General features: G+C 43.5%; 1 protein-coding gene across 1 annotated transcript; it reads right to left on the reverse strand.

Moving 5' to 3' along the window:
- Positions 1 to 289: 289 nt before the first annotated feature.
- manea (mannosidase, endo-alpha) lies at positions 290 to 15035 on the reverse strand. The gene is made up of 6 exons (XM_063183929.1): positions 14941 to 15035; positions 13415 to 14167; positions 10782 to 10891; positions 9898 to 9974; positions 5057 to 5254; positions 290 to 3534 (listed from the first exon to the last, which is right to left on the reverse strand). The coding sequence occupies exons 2-6, from the start codon at positions 13995 to 13997 to the stop codon at positions 3108 to 3110; spliced, it is 1395 nt and encodes a 464-aa protein (XP_063039999.1). The 5' UTR covers positions 13998 to 14167; positions 14941 to 15035; the 3' UTR covers positions 290 to 3107.
- Between the last annotated feature and the right edge of the window lie 1860 nt (positions 15036 to 16895).

Consider the following 16895-nt stretch of genomic DNA (forward strand, 5'->3'; position numbering starts at 1 on the left):
GTTATCTCTAATGGATATAACGGGTCGTATTTGTATGTCATGCAGCCCTGTTCACACACAGTAAACACGTCGCAGTGTTATGTGCGTCAGGCTTGGGTAAGGGTGTGCACTGCAAAAGTAAATGCGCTCCACGTGCACGCAAAGTGATCGGTGCAATGTGTGGGTATTGTGTAGAATATGTAGATAATACTTAATACAGAGATGTAAAAAATGAATGTGACTGAAAGGACAATACAAATATCACCCATTTCAGTAGATAAAGAGACAGAACAGTCCTTTGAATGTCTCATGTTTCTTTATTTTAGCACTGTGCGGCAAAGCCCATTGAATGTCCTTTATAATTATTTTTGTTCAATCATCATTTATTAATTAAAAAAACACAATGGAGAGTGCTGTTGGCTGAACAAAAAAAAAGAAATGTATCATAACACTGCATAATAACAGCATCTAGCTCTAGCATCGCACACACACGCGCACACACACACACACACACAAACACACACACACACACACACACACACACACACACACACACACACACACACACACACACACACACACACACACAGTAATCTATATAATACAAACAAACATCAGCATTCACAGTTTGACTAGCCTGGCCTCACTTCACTCAACTTCAAAGGATGCAGTGTACTGTGATTTGGCAATGGCACCCTTCATACATACATTAACCAAACATCAGCAAGTGGGTAAAATCAGATCCAATCATTGCAATACTTCAAGCCTCCCCCTTGAAATATGTGCTCAGTTATGTGCTATACTGTACGTCCAGACTAGAGCATGACACAGGAGTGGATTTTCACTCCCGTCCCGTCCCATCCCGGTCCCAGAAAAAAAAATCCCATCCCGTCCCGTCCCGGAGCGGGGTAAAAGAAACAAATCCCATCCCGTCCCGTCCTGAAAAGAATGTCTCCCAATCCTGCCCACTCCCACTCAAAATCAATCCCACTCCCGTTTCATAGGCTTTTTTAATTAAAAAATAAGCAAGCATTCCCGCTCTCATTCATTTTTATTCCCGCTCCTGCCCGCTCCCATTCATCTTTATTCCCGCTCCTGCCCGCTCCTGTTCATCTTTAAAATTTTGACTCTGATCCCGCGGGAATCCCGCAGGACACGCGGGACCCACGGAAATTCCCGAAAAATGTCATCCTCTAGTCCAGACCCTCTCTACTAAATTAGCAAGGGTGGACATCCCAGGTTCAAAAACCCTAAACCCTGCCGCATACGCATTTGTTTCAGCCAAAGACAGTAGAGAAAAGATGATTCATTCACGTCATAGTACAGCATGGCTGCAAACAGAGTCACTTTCTTCTTCTACTGTCAGTACCAAAGAAAGTGTAATGGATAAGAAAGCTCTCATGCTGAAAAATGCATTGGCCACAGTGTAGTACGGGGCGTAGCCTAGGACACAGTGGCCATATCTAAAGGTCAAGGATCCTGGCCTTGCTAGGAGGTGAAACCCCCAGTGATTGGATACTCTTAAGTGAACTCCACGGAGTATCCAATCACTGGGCTTTAGCAAGGTCAGGATCCACTGTGTGTATGGGCAGTGAGTGCAACGCCATGATGGATAAAGCAAAGAAGTTGGATATATAATAAAGAGGAATCGAAACACAATCACTCAATGCAAAAGCATGTGCTCAAAATTTGGTCTCCTAAGGGGGCGTTGTCCCTCCTTCTTCTTCTCTTTTTATGGTGTTTGCACAAGACGTGCGCTACCGCCATCTACAGCGCTTAGGGGACTCCATTTATTCACTACCTCAAGACTCCGAAGGTCTCTTCACCCGACGTAAAGTGGATACCAGAAAAGAACCCGCCTGCTTTATCTCACTCTCATATATGATTCTCTGGATAAAGGCTACGTCCCCGACCCGTACTACAACACCGTGGCCAGTGCATTTTCCAGCCAGTAATCACTCTCCTCCAATCTACCTTCTTTGATTTTAGCCAATTTAATCATCCAGGTCGGTGATCCTCATTACCACACCACTTCAGCCTGGTTGGTGAGCTAGTTAGTGAAGTCACCGGTGTTAGGAGCATACATGGGTTCACCGTGTTTATAAACAAGATGTTGTGAGGAGGGGCAAGACACTGGCAGCCAACCCTATGAGCTATTTCTTTGACCGACAGCGGTTTCCAACAATCAGAGGTTGGGTTGTGCGCAGCTAGTGTCGCGCAGCCAGGAGAAAACAAAAATTTAGAACCCAACTATGGAAAAAAGAAATGTCTTGTGTGGCTGCCGTGGCCTAGTGGTTAAGGAGTTGGTATTTCAATCTGGTGGTTGTAGGTTTGAATCCCACCCTTATACCTCACCTTACATTTACATCCATGGCTGAAGTGCTCTTGAGCAAGGCACCTAACCCAACATTGCTCCAGGGGCTGTGACCAATACCCTGAAAAATAATACCTGTAACTTGCTTTGGATAAAAGCATCAGCTAAATGTAATGTAATATCTTGCAGGACTTTTACTTCATCAATCCATTTTGTCCAGCCCATTATTAGGGTATGGTAAGACATGCCCCTTGTTCTACCGCTGCACCGGTTTGCATATTCATAATGGTTTCAGCTTCCCTTATTCAACGTGTAATGTTCTGCTTCTGTTTGGGAGCGTTTCATGTGTCTTGAACACAGTAACAGAAAGATAATAAAGTTCCTATGCACAGCCGTCCAGGAACTGATGATGCGCAGTCATAAGTAATCCAGTGAACAGCTGAACTTAGATTTGCTAAGGTTTTTCTTGTCAATGACAGCAGTGGATGTAAGGAAATCGTCAATATAGCTTACTTATTAACTCATTTTGCTCATTCAGGAAGCATGAGCAAAACGTGTCTTTCACTAAAATAAATTAAAAACAGCAAATCTAAGTCCACCAATGTGCGGTGATTCATTCATTCGTATCTGTGGTCATAGGGATGACTACAATTTGAGGCTGTAGGGCCATCAAAACTGTCAATCGCCAGTGAACTTCTCTGCCCACAAATATGTGCTTTATTATGAATTATAGTACGTCCAGAGACATCCCTGTACTCAATTAGTACGGGGGTATGGTAGGACATGGCTACCGTACAGTTTGACACTAGGGCCATCAAAACAGCCAGTCGCCAGTGAACTTCTCTGCCCACTTGCGAGTGATCTCCAGGTAGGCGGCGGGCCGGCGCGGCGAGTAGTCCAGGTACGGCGGCGACCCCACCTTGGGCACCGCCATCTCGATCTGCGTGCCCTCGTGCCACTCGTTGAAGGAAGTGACGGACACGACCCGGGAGCCCGACTCCACGGCCGCGCTAAGCGCAGTCTCGTAGTACCGGCCCTTCAGCCGGTTCCGCGTGTTCTGCGAGTTCCACGGCCGGATGCTGGTGTCCACGTACCCCGGCCCTACGCTAGGGATGAAGATCAGGCTGTGGTCGTCGCAGAACACCTTGACGGACTTCCAGTTGCGGTAGGAGGAGCCGTAGGTGAAGCCGTTGGTGGCAAAGTAGGTGTACATGCCGTCAAAGCCCGCCGACAGGATGGACCTGGTGGATTGGACAGTTTCAAGCAGAACTTGAAAAAGGGTTTCAACAACAATACTAGACAGTACTAATACTAGTAGTAGCGACATTGTTGTAGGTCATGTGTATTTAGAACCATTATCAATGTGTCTATTTTTCTCATGTTTTTTTCTTTTTTACAGAAAATGAATGTAGGCTTGTATGAATTTACCTCTGCCATATATTCTTGTTTTCTGCCATTTTAGGGACCACAGTGGAATTAGGCTTTATTTATTTTTTGTATCGCCCCTGACAATTTCTTTCTTTAAACTTTAGGTTGAAAGAAACAGTTTGCCGTTTCATAGTTCAAATAAGTTCAATCAATCAATCAATCAATCAATCAATCAATCAATCAATCAAGGGCTGTCATCCTAATTGTTAAGCTGATGAGCTTTAGATAAGAGGGTTGCAGATTGACTCCCAATCTTCCACTCCCTACCTCACTGCATGGCTGAGGTGCAAGACCCTTGACCCTTGACCCTTGAGCCACTGATGCTTGATGCTGCACATGCGCATCATTGACCAAGGCGCCTGGAGTTGCATGGACTCAGCATTGAGGCTCATGAGATTTTGTTATTAAAAATGTGGGTATGTTAGAGCTGAATGAACACATTGTAAAGATGAAGGTCTTAGCTTTTAAATGCAACTTATTTCACATTTTGATGTGCTTCGGAGGCTGAGATATTTAGGTTTTTATAGGCAGAGGGCATATTTTCCCAAAAAGGGCTTAGACACTTTGCACACGATTTTTGCAGGTGCCTAAGGTTAAAATGGGTGCATGGACATTGAGCAAGACACCTCACCCCATACTGCTCCAGGGACTGTAACCAATACCCTGTAAATAACTAAGTCACTTTGGATGAAAGCATCAGCTAAGTGTAATGTAATGTAATGTAAAAAAATTAACTTCTTCTCCTCCACCTGGAGGGCCAGAAATAGGCTCTCACGGGGGGTGTCCCTGACAATGTAAGGTGGTCTTGTATGACTGGAGATCACTTGTCTGCAAACCAAATCTACCTTTGGGTACTAATAGAGCTCGAAAGTGACGTCACTTCCCCCGATTTCATGGGACCTCAACGGCGTTTTTAGCCGAAAATCGTAGCATGTAATCCAATGGCGGTATTAAAATGGCATTTCGATCCCCTTCGAGTTGTGCCACGAGCTCCATATATGTTGTTTCTGATATTTTTGCTTAATTTTTCGTACAAACCCCCACATTTTTTAGAAAGCTGTGTTTCTTCACATTTTTCATGGCGACGGCCTCGGAACAAAACATTGATACTTCTGCATGAATAATCTTTATCTATCATCTTAAACAGCATATTTGTAGCCCAGCGCATATCATGACTGAGATCAGAAGATATTTACTCTCTACCACGTTGTTAGATGGTCAGCTAAGGTCCCGTGAAACGCGGAACTAAGGGGCGGGACTTTCGAGCTCTATAAAGTCATCTAATCTAATGTAATGTAATGTTGTGCAATGTAATATAAAAAATGTAATCCAGACCTCTTGTGCTTTTCCTCCACGAGGAGCCCCAGGAAGAGTCCGTCGTAAGGGGTGTCCCTGACGCTGTGTGGGGCGTTGGGCTTCAGGAAGAGGGCCCAGTCCTCCTCGTTTAGCAGGTAAGAGTCGTAGATGTAGTACACGGGCAGGGCTTTGCCAGTCCCAGTGGTGTACCTGAAGAAGGCCGGGTGCTCTCCGTATCTGTAATGAGGAAAAAGTGGAAGGTGATTTGTACGTATTGTGTGTCGTCTGAGTGTGAAGACACTCAGGTCTAGCCTGGTTCTCACCAACGGTGCGTGTGTGTACACAAACTACCGTCTGGTAGCACTGCCGTTAACATGTAGCCTGGTTCTCACCGACGGTGTGTGTGTGTAGCTCTGCTCCACGAGGGGGCTCCGGAGCTACACAAACGCACCGTCGGTGAGAACCAGGCTAATGCAGGTCATGTTATCCAAAGAGTTGAGTTTAGCTGAGGTCAAGTTATTAGGTAGTTGGGACTTTGGTTCAGCAGGTTCGAATCCCACCATTACTCTCCCCACCATGATCCATGGCTTCAGTGCCCTTGTGTTCCGGGTCATTGCTTAGCATCAGCTAAGTGTAATGCAATGTAATGTTATGGACAGCAGGATTTTGAGCTCAAAGGAGTGTTTTTTTGTTCACTTCACAAATGGGCTTAATACAAAACAAGGAAATGAGGTTGCGCCAAGAATAACTGGAGAAGAAGCTTACAGGCCGAATGTCTGAGAGTGGGCTAAACTGGGGAGAGCTTGAACAGAAAGCCAACAACAAATTGAAATGGAGGTTGTTAGTCAACGGCCTTTGCCCCCAGGAGGGTCTTAAGTGAAGGACGTCATCCTTTGTGTTCTTTCAGTTAAAGCGATAGGTAGTGTGAACATGTTGTGTGACACACAGGTACAGTACATACAGCAGGTATGGCCTTGGACAGTTAACTGTAAATCAATAAGGAGACATGAGCAGAGGTTGCCTGGTTAACACCAGACCTAATCACAAGTCAGATCGAAACGATTGTGTAGAACTAAAGGCAGTATGGGAGTTCCCAGGCTAGAGCAGAGGTGTTTTAACTGCTATTCAAATCTGACTGGAAATTAAAATACTCTGTGTCTGTTACCAGCAGGGGCGTCACCAGACCTATTTTACAGGGTCACATGCCTCGGCATTGATTTGCTGCGCCCCGGTATGAGTTTCACAAAAAAATAACCTAGCTACCTTGGAATTTAGCTCAAGTTTAGCATACATGGAATAATCTACTGAATGTGCACACAATAGCGCACACGCACAACTTGCAATAATATCATTACATTTACAAGCTTTTTAAAATAAATAACTGCAAAAACATGTTTTGCTTGCAGGCTTTGCATACTCGCATTATCTCTCTGTGCCCTACTGTGCCCCTGTATAGCATTAGTTCAGCTGACGCCCCTGGTTACCAGGCGTAGCATTCAGCATGGAATCACAGTACTGTGTACTGGGAGGAGGTGCATAGAGACAAGTGCCTGCCACATATTTACTTTTTAGATTTTGCTTCTTGTACATTAAATTAGCAAACAGATTTTGCACAGTGCAATTATTGAAATGAACTTTGGATTGGACCTTACGGAAGACTTGGCCCTTTTAACATAAACTTTTTTATGGCCTTGCAGTGTTTCCCATACATTGAGGAAACTATGGCGGCCCGACATAGTTTAAATTTGGCCGCCATAGTTTACGAAAATGTAAAAAAAAAAAAAAAATTAAAAAAATTTTTACTTTTTTTTTTTTTTTAACGATATCCGTTTTTGTTAAAAACGATTTGAATTACGCATTTTCCTCCTGGAGTAAATACATCCTATAGACTCTGTATTGGTTAGATAAGTAGTCCCACGGTAACACAGAATGAGGGGAAAGCATTAGGAAGTGACCGTAAGGGTATTACAGTTGATTCATGTGTGCACACGTGTAACATCGGGTGAGTAACAGAACATGTGCGCAACGATGCGTTATGACCATTGACAGTAAATAGAACACGCCGATATGCGAGGATCTTCGTCCAAATCGCTAGTCGCATGCATCATCGCTAACTGCGTTTACATCGCGTGCCGCGTGTAAGGGAAATGTTAGTTGTTGACATGTATGGAATTCACTTCAATTTGTGCTGTTTCTTGCTTCAGTTGTGGACAAAACGATTGGCCAAACTCACAATAGAAAGCCTTTGCTGTGCTACTGTCCCAGAGAGCTGAAAAAAAAAAACCTTCATAGAAGAAGTCACACTTAACAGGGGTGTTAACCAATCCAATGAGTTCTGTCATTGCTCTCTCTCTCTCTCTTTCTCTTTCTCTCTCTCTCTCTCTCTCTCTCTCTCTCTCTCTCTCTCTCTCTCTCTCTCTCTCTCGCCTACTATTTACCCATAACAAATGGTGAATTTCTGAGCCCTTTTTAATTTGTAGCCTATAGGCCTACCACTGAAGGCATGATAATGCTTCATCATATTTTAGAAATAGGGCCTATGTGCCTTTTATATACCAAATGTTTATCATTTTGAAATTGTTTCAGTTGTTTATGACTTGTGTATGACTGAAATTATCTCTGCATACTATCAGTGCTGCATTGCTTTGTAAAGATAGGCTATTCAACACACTTTAAAAACACACTGAAAAGATACGGCCATAGTAGCCTACTGAAAACATTTTGTTCATAATAATGGTGATTAATAAATGGTGGTCTTAAATTTTCATACTGACATCCTTGAATTTGACTTGGTAGATCACGGCAGACCATCAACTTGGGATGAGTTTACTAACACTCCCTAGGCTTTATTTTACAGTTGTAATGAGTTTGGTGACAGACCTTCATTGACACAGCAGAGGAGACATCGGGCTGCATATAGAAATTAATGTGTAATGAATGTGAATATAGACATAAATGTGTAATATGTTGTTCAGCCCTTTTAATGGGAGGAATTTGGAAAAAACTGGCCCTGTGACCAGCACCCCTCATGTAGAATGTGTACGCCTACAGATATGTGTGGGGGAAAAGGCATAGCCTACCCTCTAAGACCCTTTTTGTCTATGCGTTAACAATTTCACAGTGCTCTTAAATTCTTATCTCTGCTCCTATTTTGTTTTATTATTGTTTCCCAGACCCCTGCATGAGGGACGAATGAAACTGTGTTGTAAACAGAAATTATTCACTGTAGGCCTACTGCATTTTTTGACAATGACAATGTACTACTATTATACAAGTCATGGGTAAAATCTTATGTAGCCTTATTTCTCAAAATATAAATGGCTGAAATATAGGCCCAGGCCTACAGTTTCTCCATGCGCCAATGTCATACTGTAGTCATTGTTTTGCCGTTTTGCATTTACGCTGCAAGAATACACCCCCCCCGGACAAAATAAACCCCGGCTGCCCCCATAGTTTCCAAAATTTCTGTGGGAAACACTGCCTTGGAGGTGTACAAAGATACACTTTTTTTCCTTATGATTAACCACAAATACTAGCAGAAGAACAGGTGCAGTTATGCAAGGCAGGGAACCAAGAAAAAAAGCGGCTATGCACAAATCACTGGGCCTACATGAAAAGTCTTTGTAGATGCCTTAGGATTGTACGAAGCAGAGTATATTGTAATGAATACTGCATTTCTTTGTGAACCCTTTTTTAATTCCCGGCTGGGGGTGGATGGTTGGATCTCGCTCTCTCTCTCTGTCTCTCTGACAAAAGAAACACACACACACGCACGCACGCACAGTATCCATCTGCATTTTAAGTGATGGATATAAAAGTATCTGCTTTTTTGTGTTTTAGTAGTAAGGGACAGAATAGTAAGGGACAGAATACACAACACAAGATGGGGATCATTTGTTAAATACTGAAAACCGTTGTCAAGACTCCATACCACCACATTTTTGTGAGTTTGGAACCTAATTGCTAACTGTGAATATGCAAAGGGCAAGCAGCCAAATGTATCCAAATTGCTATTCTTTTAATTGAACTAAAAATAAAGATCAAAATTGCCCCAGTGCTTTGGCAGCGGTGTAAATAGGAAGCACTACTTCAATTAATTAATCTCTCCCTAGTCAGGGAGAGAGTACACTCTCTGTCTCTGTCTCTCTCTGTCTCTCTCTCGTTCTCTCTCTCTCTCTCTGTCTCTGTCTCTCTCTGTCTCTCTCTCGTTCTCTCTCTCTCTCTCATTACAGCATGAATAAAAACATGTTATGGATCGAAGTCTTCAAATAGCTGCATTCATATCAACTCTATACCATGAATTAATTTACTGCCATGCTCATTAATACTACAGTATTGTAAATGAGGTCATCTGTGCTAGTTCGCCACTCTGGGCTCAAACCTGCTGGCCGTGACCTACCAGTTAACACTTCAGTTCAAGTATGGGAGGTACAGCACGATACCGCTGAGCTAAAGGTCCAGACCAATAGCTCACCGCTACTGATACGGTGTGAGGCACTGAGCGGGAGGTTAACAAACGTTCTACGCCAAACTCTGCTAGATGGCATCCAGTACATATTGCAAGCTATTACAAGTGATTAAAATCTCTAAATGTTAGAATCTCTAAAATATTCATTCACCCATTTTTCTGGGAACAGAAGTCTATGTCAGGGCTTTTATCGTCCCATATTAAAAATCAATATTTTGCAGATCTCTTTTATTGACTCAAGTGGCCACGGGGGGTCAGTTTTCAGCTGATAGATTTTCTTTGTCCTTGTGAAACGATTGACCCCTAGAGGCACCATCTGAAACACTTAACACACATCCCATGTTGTACTGCACAAATCCCATGTTGTTCTGCACACTATGATAATAATGAACATTAACATCATCACACTCACTTTTCCATGATGTACTTGACACTGTCAAACATGGTCTTCTCGTTGCGATCTTTGAAAGGCTCTATGTGGAAGGCCACCTGTGTAAGATAAGAGATTAACGTGAATTCAGCAGAATGTTGCGCGTGTTGGGATTGAGATTAAAATCTGTACCGTATAGCAGCATGCACACAGCCTACGTGTACTGTATGTAGGACAGATTACGGTGAATTCATTCGCATGTTGTACTGAACTGAACTGTATGGATGAGATTAAAGTGTATTCAGTTGCATGTTACCTGGGTAGGAATAGGAAAGAAGCAGCATCCTGCCTTTTTAAATATGTAATGCGTTTTTGCATGTGTTCTCAGAAACACAAATCCCCAAGATCCATTTGGATGATTAAATAGACTAGGAAATGTGTGAAGTGAACTGAATGCATTATATCCACAGACACCTCGTACGATAAACACATTTCTGTAGAGAAGAGAGAATGGCTTTGTAATTTGTGTGTCTATATAAGAATGTTGATTTTATCTGTGATACGATATGCATTATGCATTAAAACTCTTCCTGTAATCAAAGGAACGGGGACATTTGATCAAACACCTCACTCTCTGCTTGAGGCAACACAGCCAGAGCTTTGACACCCTTAAGATACTGTAGCTTACATTCCTGTTGTTCATAGATCCAATTTTCCCAGCTTATACCACTTCATCTGAGACACCATTATGCTGCTGCTGTATAGTGATTACCCGAAACCCCATCACAGAAGATCCATACTCTGCGCATGCATGCACACATGCGAACACACACAGAGACACACACACACACACACACACACACACACACACACACACACACACACACACACACACACACACACACACACACACACACACACGTTACCTTGATCTGGTATTTGTGAGCTGCATCCATGATAAGAGGCACTATATTGTCGGAGGCCTCCCCATTATCATCACTCGTGCCTGGGGGGTACCAGGAGACTGCCAGCACACCTATCACAAATGGGGGGAGGGTAACTCTTTTCAGTGGAACTTTTCATATACAACACTTATTTAAATGTGCTTGCTGAACTAGAACGATTTCTACAAACAACAGAAATAACTATGTGCAAAATCTTAATACATAAATGCATGAAATCATGCATTGGTGCGTGCTAGGTAGATACATGCATGTGCAATGCAACAGAGCAATTTCCCCTGGCACACATACACACAAACACATATACTGTATACATACATTACATTGCATTGCATTTACATACATAGCAAGTACATGGCAGTCACGAATTCTGAAAGGTCATGTGCGGTACCCAGCACAGCAAACTTCTGACCTGTGAATTCCCTGAAAAGGCCACTGAGTTTGAAGCATTGGCCTTATCCATGCCTTTGTATACTGTATACTAGAGACCATCAGTGATTGGAGGTCCTCTGTATCACAAGTCCCGCCCTAATCAATCACATACAGTATATACAGTATCTGGGCCAGGTCAGTCAGTCGCACCACATTCGGCTTCCAGGAAGCTCTTACTCTGCTGTGTCAGTTAAAGATGCAGAGAGCGAGTCTGCCTGCCCAGGGGGTGTTGTACTTCACATCACACTACATTGTGTGTGTGTGTGTGTGTGTGTGTGTGTGTGTGTGTGTGTGTGTGTGTGTGTGTGTGTGTGTGTGTGTGTGTGTGTGTGTGTGTGCTCGCTTGGGACTAGATAGGATGTTTGTTTTGAGAACAGGTGACAGAGGTTGGGGGGGGGGTATACTTAATAAATTATATGTAAATTCTATTGTATTTTAGAAATCAATTACATTTTAATTAACTATTTTAAGTGTGCACATTTTGGGACTCCCTATATAGTGCATCACGTATACTTCATGGCTAGCAGTGTTGTATTATGCCCCAATGTAGTCGCTATTGCACTGTATCAGTTGAAGGTGCAGCCTGTCTAGGGGGCGTTATACTGCATTGGACACAAATCATACACTATTATTGTACACTATGCACACCACACTATGTGTGCCTGTCTTTCATAGTATGTCTCTCTGGTACATTGTGTCATACATTGTACAATATGTGACCGTTCATTTCCATTTTCCTACAAAATGAATACTGCTATAAGTCTATTGAATATGAGGCAGTTTTGAATTTGAAGGCAATTATAAGGCACAAATATTTGAGCACAACCTTCTCTATGTGTGCAGTCAACACCTTGAAGCCAAACACCTTACAATATGGGTTAACATAAATGTGAGCCTCTAGGCACTTCCCCTTCGACACTGCATCTCCACAGTGGAATGGGCGGACACATTGCTGCTTCTACTGCTGTGTAGCCAGGCCAACCATATACAATCTTCTCCTCAGGGTATTCTGGAAAAACATAAACAATCATCTCCCTAAGGGTTTTCTGGAATCTCTCAGTGGGCATGCACACTAATGTTAATGTCACTACTACGATCTTGCTGTCTTGGCAATGGCAGCCGCATCCTCATCCTCATGCCGCTGCCGCATCCTCATCAGTGACAACAAATAGAAGATAATTGGGGTTGCCATGGCACCTGACCACATATGGGCAGCTTATTTCCCACAAGGCCCTCTTGCACTGCCGCTTTTCAGGTAGGCCTACAGCTCGACACAGCGCAACTCCACTGCCACTTTATGCTTTTTGATTGGGCACGAAACAGCTCAATCGTAAAGCGAAAAGTTGCGGCCGAGTTGCGCTGTGTTGAGCTGTAGCAGGTCTACCAGAAAACCGGCAGTGGAAAGGAGGCTATAGAGAACCAGGTTCGAATCCAGCCTGGTCATTCGTTTCGCTACCCCACATCTCTCTCCCAATTACTTTCTGTGTGCTCTCATGCCATATCTAAAAGGGGGCAAAAGTCCCCACAAATATCGAAAATAAATTTACCTACGATTACTTATCGTGTGGACACTGGATTTAGCCATGTCTTAAACTATTCGAGTTGTGTTACGCTTCTTCCCTGCACCTCCGAAATGGAGATGTGCACACCACACACTGTGCACATCACTGCTACTGCTTTACCGTCTTAAATCATCTGGCACGCGTATACAGTATATGGGCACCACTGACCATCAGTGTGTTGTCACTGTGTGATGACTGTCTTAGGCTGAAAAATATTCTTTGGTCCAAAACGGGGTCCCTGTGTAACTGAGGCCAACTAGCAGAGTGTGGCGTGATGAAACGTTAGTAAACCTCCCTCCTGAAGCATCATACAGTATCAACAGTGCTGAACTAACGTACTGGTCCTTTAGCTCAGCAGCATCATGCTGTGACTCCCATACCCTAACTGATGCGTTGACTAGGAGGTGGCAGGTTCGAGCCCCGAGAGGCAGACTGCGCAAGGACACATCAGTTACACTGCTGCTGTGACCTAGATGGGAGTGAGGTTTAGGGGGGGTGAGTGTAACAGCGGCCTGCACAGGAACACCTCAGTCACGCCACCTAAAGAGGTCTGGGAACCACTAGAATAATAGCACATAATACTGCACTCTCTCTCTCTCTCACCAATGGCTGCCATCCTCATCTGCCGCATGTGTGCGTCGATGACGGCGGGGTCCCTGGAGCTGTAGGCGCCGAGGGCCGGGTAGAAGTTGGCCCCGATGTCGTCGGGCGGCGAGTGGCGTCCCTTGGGGAAGGCCGCGGCCACCTTCTCGTCCCAGTGCGGCAGCACCGGGTGGTCCCAGTGGATGTACTTCCCGTCAAACTGGGGGCTGCCGTACCACACGTAGTAGAAGGCGTGAACGTTGTAGTTGGGCGCCGGGTACTTTGCCATCAGGGCGTCCGCGTCCATGTTCATGTCCTTGGTGTCTTTAGTGTCTAGTGGTTTGTCTGTGACGGGGGCTGCAATAGCAGCATCAGCAGCATCAGCATTGTTGTTCATATCTGACTGTTGTTCTTGCTGCTGTTCTTGTGGCTGCTTGTGTTCCACTTTGTTGACTTTGAGTGGCAAGCCCTCAACGAATGCATCTGGCAGGTCCAAGAAGGCGTCTTGGGATGCGTTTTTCAAAATGATAACGATTAAGAAAATAAACGAGGCAAAAGCCAGCGCCGTCAAACAGGACTTGCGTCTAAACCTGCCCATTTTCATCCGTCCAGCCTCGTTTTATTCACCAGGGAGGGCACGTTTGTTTCTTCCCAACCGCCTGTCCCCCCTTGGGTGTGGGGGATGTTGCTGTTTGTCTCGGCAGTCAGCAAGATGTTGTTTCCATTCTCTGGTTCTCCATGACAGAGGGGTGACGGCATCATATTTGTTTATCCCTGAGGAAGAGATCAAGAGTCAAGTATAGGCTAAGTGTAAGGATAGGAAACCTAGTATTTTAGGTATAGGATGCATAGCACCATAAAAACAGGAAACATAGTCTAAAATCATGCAGGGCCTAAGCTTAGGGCCTATAGTTTAACGCCATATAGGTGAAGAATATTTTAGCAGTAGGCTATATAAAGTTTATTCATGTTAAATCTAATTTTGCAATAGGGCCTATATCTTTTTAAATAGCCCAACCCTGGGTAATGACTGCTATGATTATGCTATACGCTGTAGGCCCTATGCTATCCTATTTTGATTGACTGATCAATTGAGAAGACGTTGATACCCTATGAGCCTGGAGTGTGCATGCACTAAATATGCGCAAATAATGCCATTTCGATTTATGATGACATGATGAGAGATCAGCAAATGTATCAGTGCAGCCAAAATATTGATCTGACCAAAGTGCATGAAAGTCAGGGAGGACAGCCAGAACTCTGCATGCACCAAATTGGTCAGCTAGAAAAACATTAGCACCCTTGTGTTGGAAGTTAAGTGTAATGAATGCAGCAATAGACGTAAATGTGAAATGAATAGCTAACCAACAACTAGAGGTAGAGAGGAGTAATAGCCGTCACTTCGGATACTCAAGGCTACACCATAACATGATACAGCATGATGCTGTCCATGGTAGATAATAAAGAAAACGAGTTTTGCACACACTCTATAACGTAATTTCAACACTATTTTCTATGGCATAGCTTAGGGACCACGTAACCTGTACCTCGTCTGTTTGATAAAGGCTGTTTCCACGGTCATGAACTTTACTTTTCCGTGTGGATAAGGGAAGAGACTCGTTGAATCCTACGTGCTCCGTCCATTCACTTGCGATGCGGAAGTCAGGCTAATCTTGTGACGCAAACATTTCATGGCGACTGATGATTGGCTAACAATGTTGTACTGTCACAGCTGTCACCGGGCGGACAGCCTTCAAGTCCACAAAGAAAATAAACATGTTAGGTTTGCCTACTGAAAAGAGCATTGACCGAGACAAATGTGGGAAAAAAATGATTTCCAATATTCAATCACACCCGCATGACAAATACTTTCAATGAAAAACTTTCAATAAACCAGTAAAATAGGCCTACTTATATTGCATGGAAGTAGATCATTCCATGCCAAGAATTCTATTGTGTTATAGGCCTAGTCTCTGTCATTTTTTTAGAAGCAATGATGTTTTGATCAAGTCAAGTCAAATTGTGCATGCAGGGCTGGGCCTTTTACTGTAGCCTATTAATGCCAAGGGCGGAGTAGCAAAACGACATAGAACTACTTTTCTTCTTCCATTTACACTTCATTAGGCCTATTTACAATGTATTTTTAGGCCCTAGGCTACTCCAATGCATGTTTATGTAGCCTACCGCAGTAAGTGAAAAGTAAAGTCTGTGTAAGTTCATCTGGAGGCAGTGGTTTACCGGTTTAGGTGATAGCCCTTTGCCTTTATGAAAATTATGCATTATTGTAAAAAATGTACCATCAGACTTAACTTGCACTGCCAGGACTTACACTTTTACTCTCAGAACTAGGGCCTAATGTTTAAATACTTCTACTTGCACTTTCAGAACAGCGGTTTCTTTTTTTAATGTATTTTTTCAGATAGGACAGTGAAGCGCGACAGGAAGCGAATGTGAAGAGAGAGACGGAGTAGGGATTACATATGACCCAGGCCGGATTCGAACCCTGGGTGCAACCCTTGGGCATGCAAGACCAAATGTGGGGGGCTTAGAGCGCTGTGCCACAGCGCCCCCCACAATTTTTTAACCACTTGTGTACTTTTACTTTCTATAGGCCTAGGCCTATAACCTACTTGAGGTGCCTATTTTAAAAAAAAACACATTACTTAAGTACAATGTATTTTGAATACTTTTGTACTTCCACTTGAGTATGGTTTTAAAAGAGCACTTCTACTTCTACTCAAGTCACTTTCTTGTATTTCTACTCCACCCCTCCAGACCAGTAGGCTTACTTTATACATATCTGGTCAAGGGTGGTTAATTATGTCCATCCTTACACTTAGGCTAATTGAGTTAGATTCTATTTTAAAAAGTTCATTGAAAACCACAACAGCAACTCATAATTTGCAACTGATGTCACCAAACCGGCATGTTACAGAGGCCTGCTGTGGGTACCAAAATCAAGGGTCATGTGGCAGTCTATCATCAGAAATATGAGTGTGATGGAGTTTGTGGAGTGACTGGAAAGTTAATGTGTGATGAATTTTCTTCTTATTACATTTTATATGCCTTTGAAGCATCAACTGTCTGAGTAAAACATGGCGTTGAAGGAGAGGATTGTGCACATCCCAGGGAAAGGTGCACGATCAATCTGAAGAAGACTGTTGAGGTCGAAACGTTATCCTGCCATGAAAAAAATAAAACACAACAAAAAGGATTCTAAGTGTGCGGACTCCTCACTCTGAGTAAAATATGGCGTCAACAAAATAAGTTATTTTGTATGTTCTTGCATGTCACTATCGCAATCGAAGGATTCATACCCCATAAATGAGACCTAAAAATGTGTGTGTGTGTGTGTGTGTGCATGTGTGGGTGCGTGCGTGGGTGCGTGCGTGCGTGTGTGCGTGTGTGTGTGCGTGTGTGTGTGTGTGTGTGTGTGTGTGTGTGTGTGTGTGTGTGTGTGTGTGTGTGTGTGTGTGTGTAAAGATCTGTGGATTTGCATTGT

Source organism: Engraulis encrasicolus, chromosome 19 (genome assembly GCF_034702125.1).
Source record: "Engraulis encrasicolus isolate BLACKSEA-1 chromosome 19, IST_EnEncr_1.0, whole genome shotgun sequence".
Classification (NCBI taxonomy): Eukaryota; Metazoa; Chordata; class Actinopteri; order Clupeiformes; family Engraulidae; genus Engraulis; species Engraulis encrasicolus.

Excerpts from the sequence above, each read along its gene's own strand:
- manea (XM_063183929.1), bottom strand. The coding sequence starts at position 13,997 with ATGAAAATGGGCAGGTTTAGACGCAAGTCCTGTTTGACGGCGCTGGCT. Across the intron at positions 5,255-9,897 it reads GTCAAGTACATCATGGAAAA|ATACGGAGAGCACCCGGCCT; the intron begins GTGAGTGTGATG and ends TCCTCATTACAG. Across the intron at positions 3,535-5,056 it reads GTGGAGGAAAAGCACAAGAG|GTCCATCCTGTCGGCGGGCT; the intron begins GTCTGGATTACA and ends CCAATCCACCAG.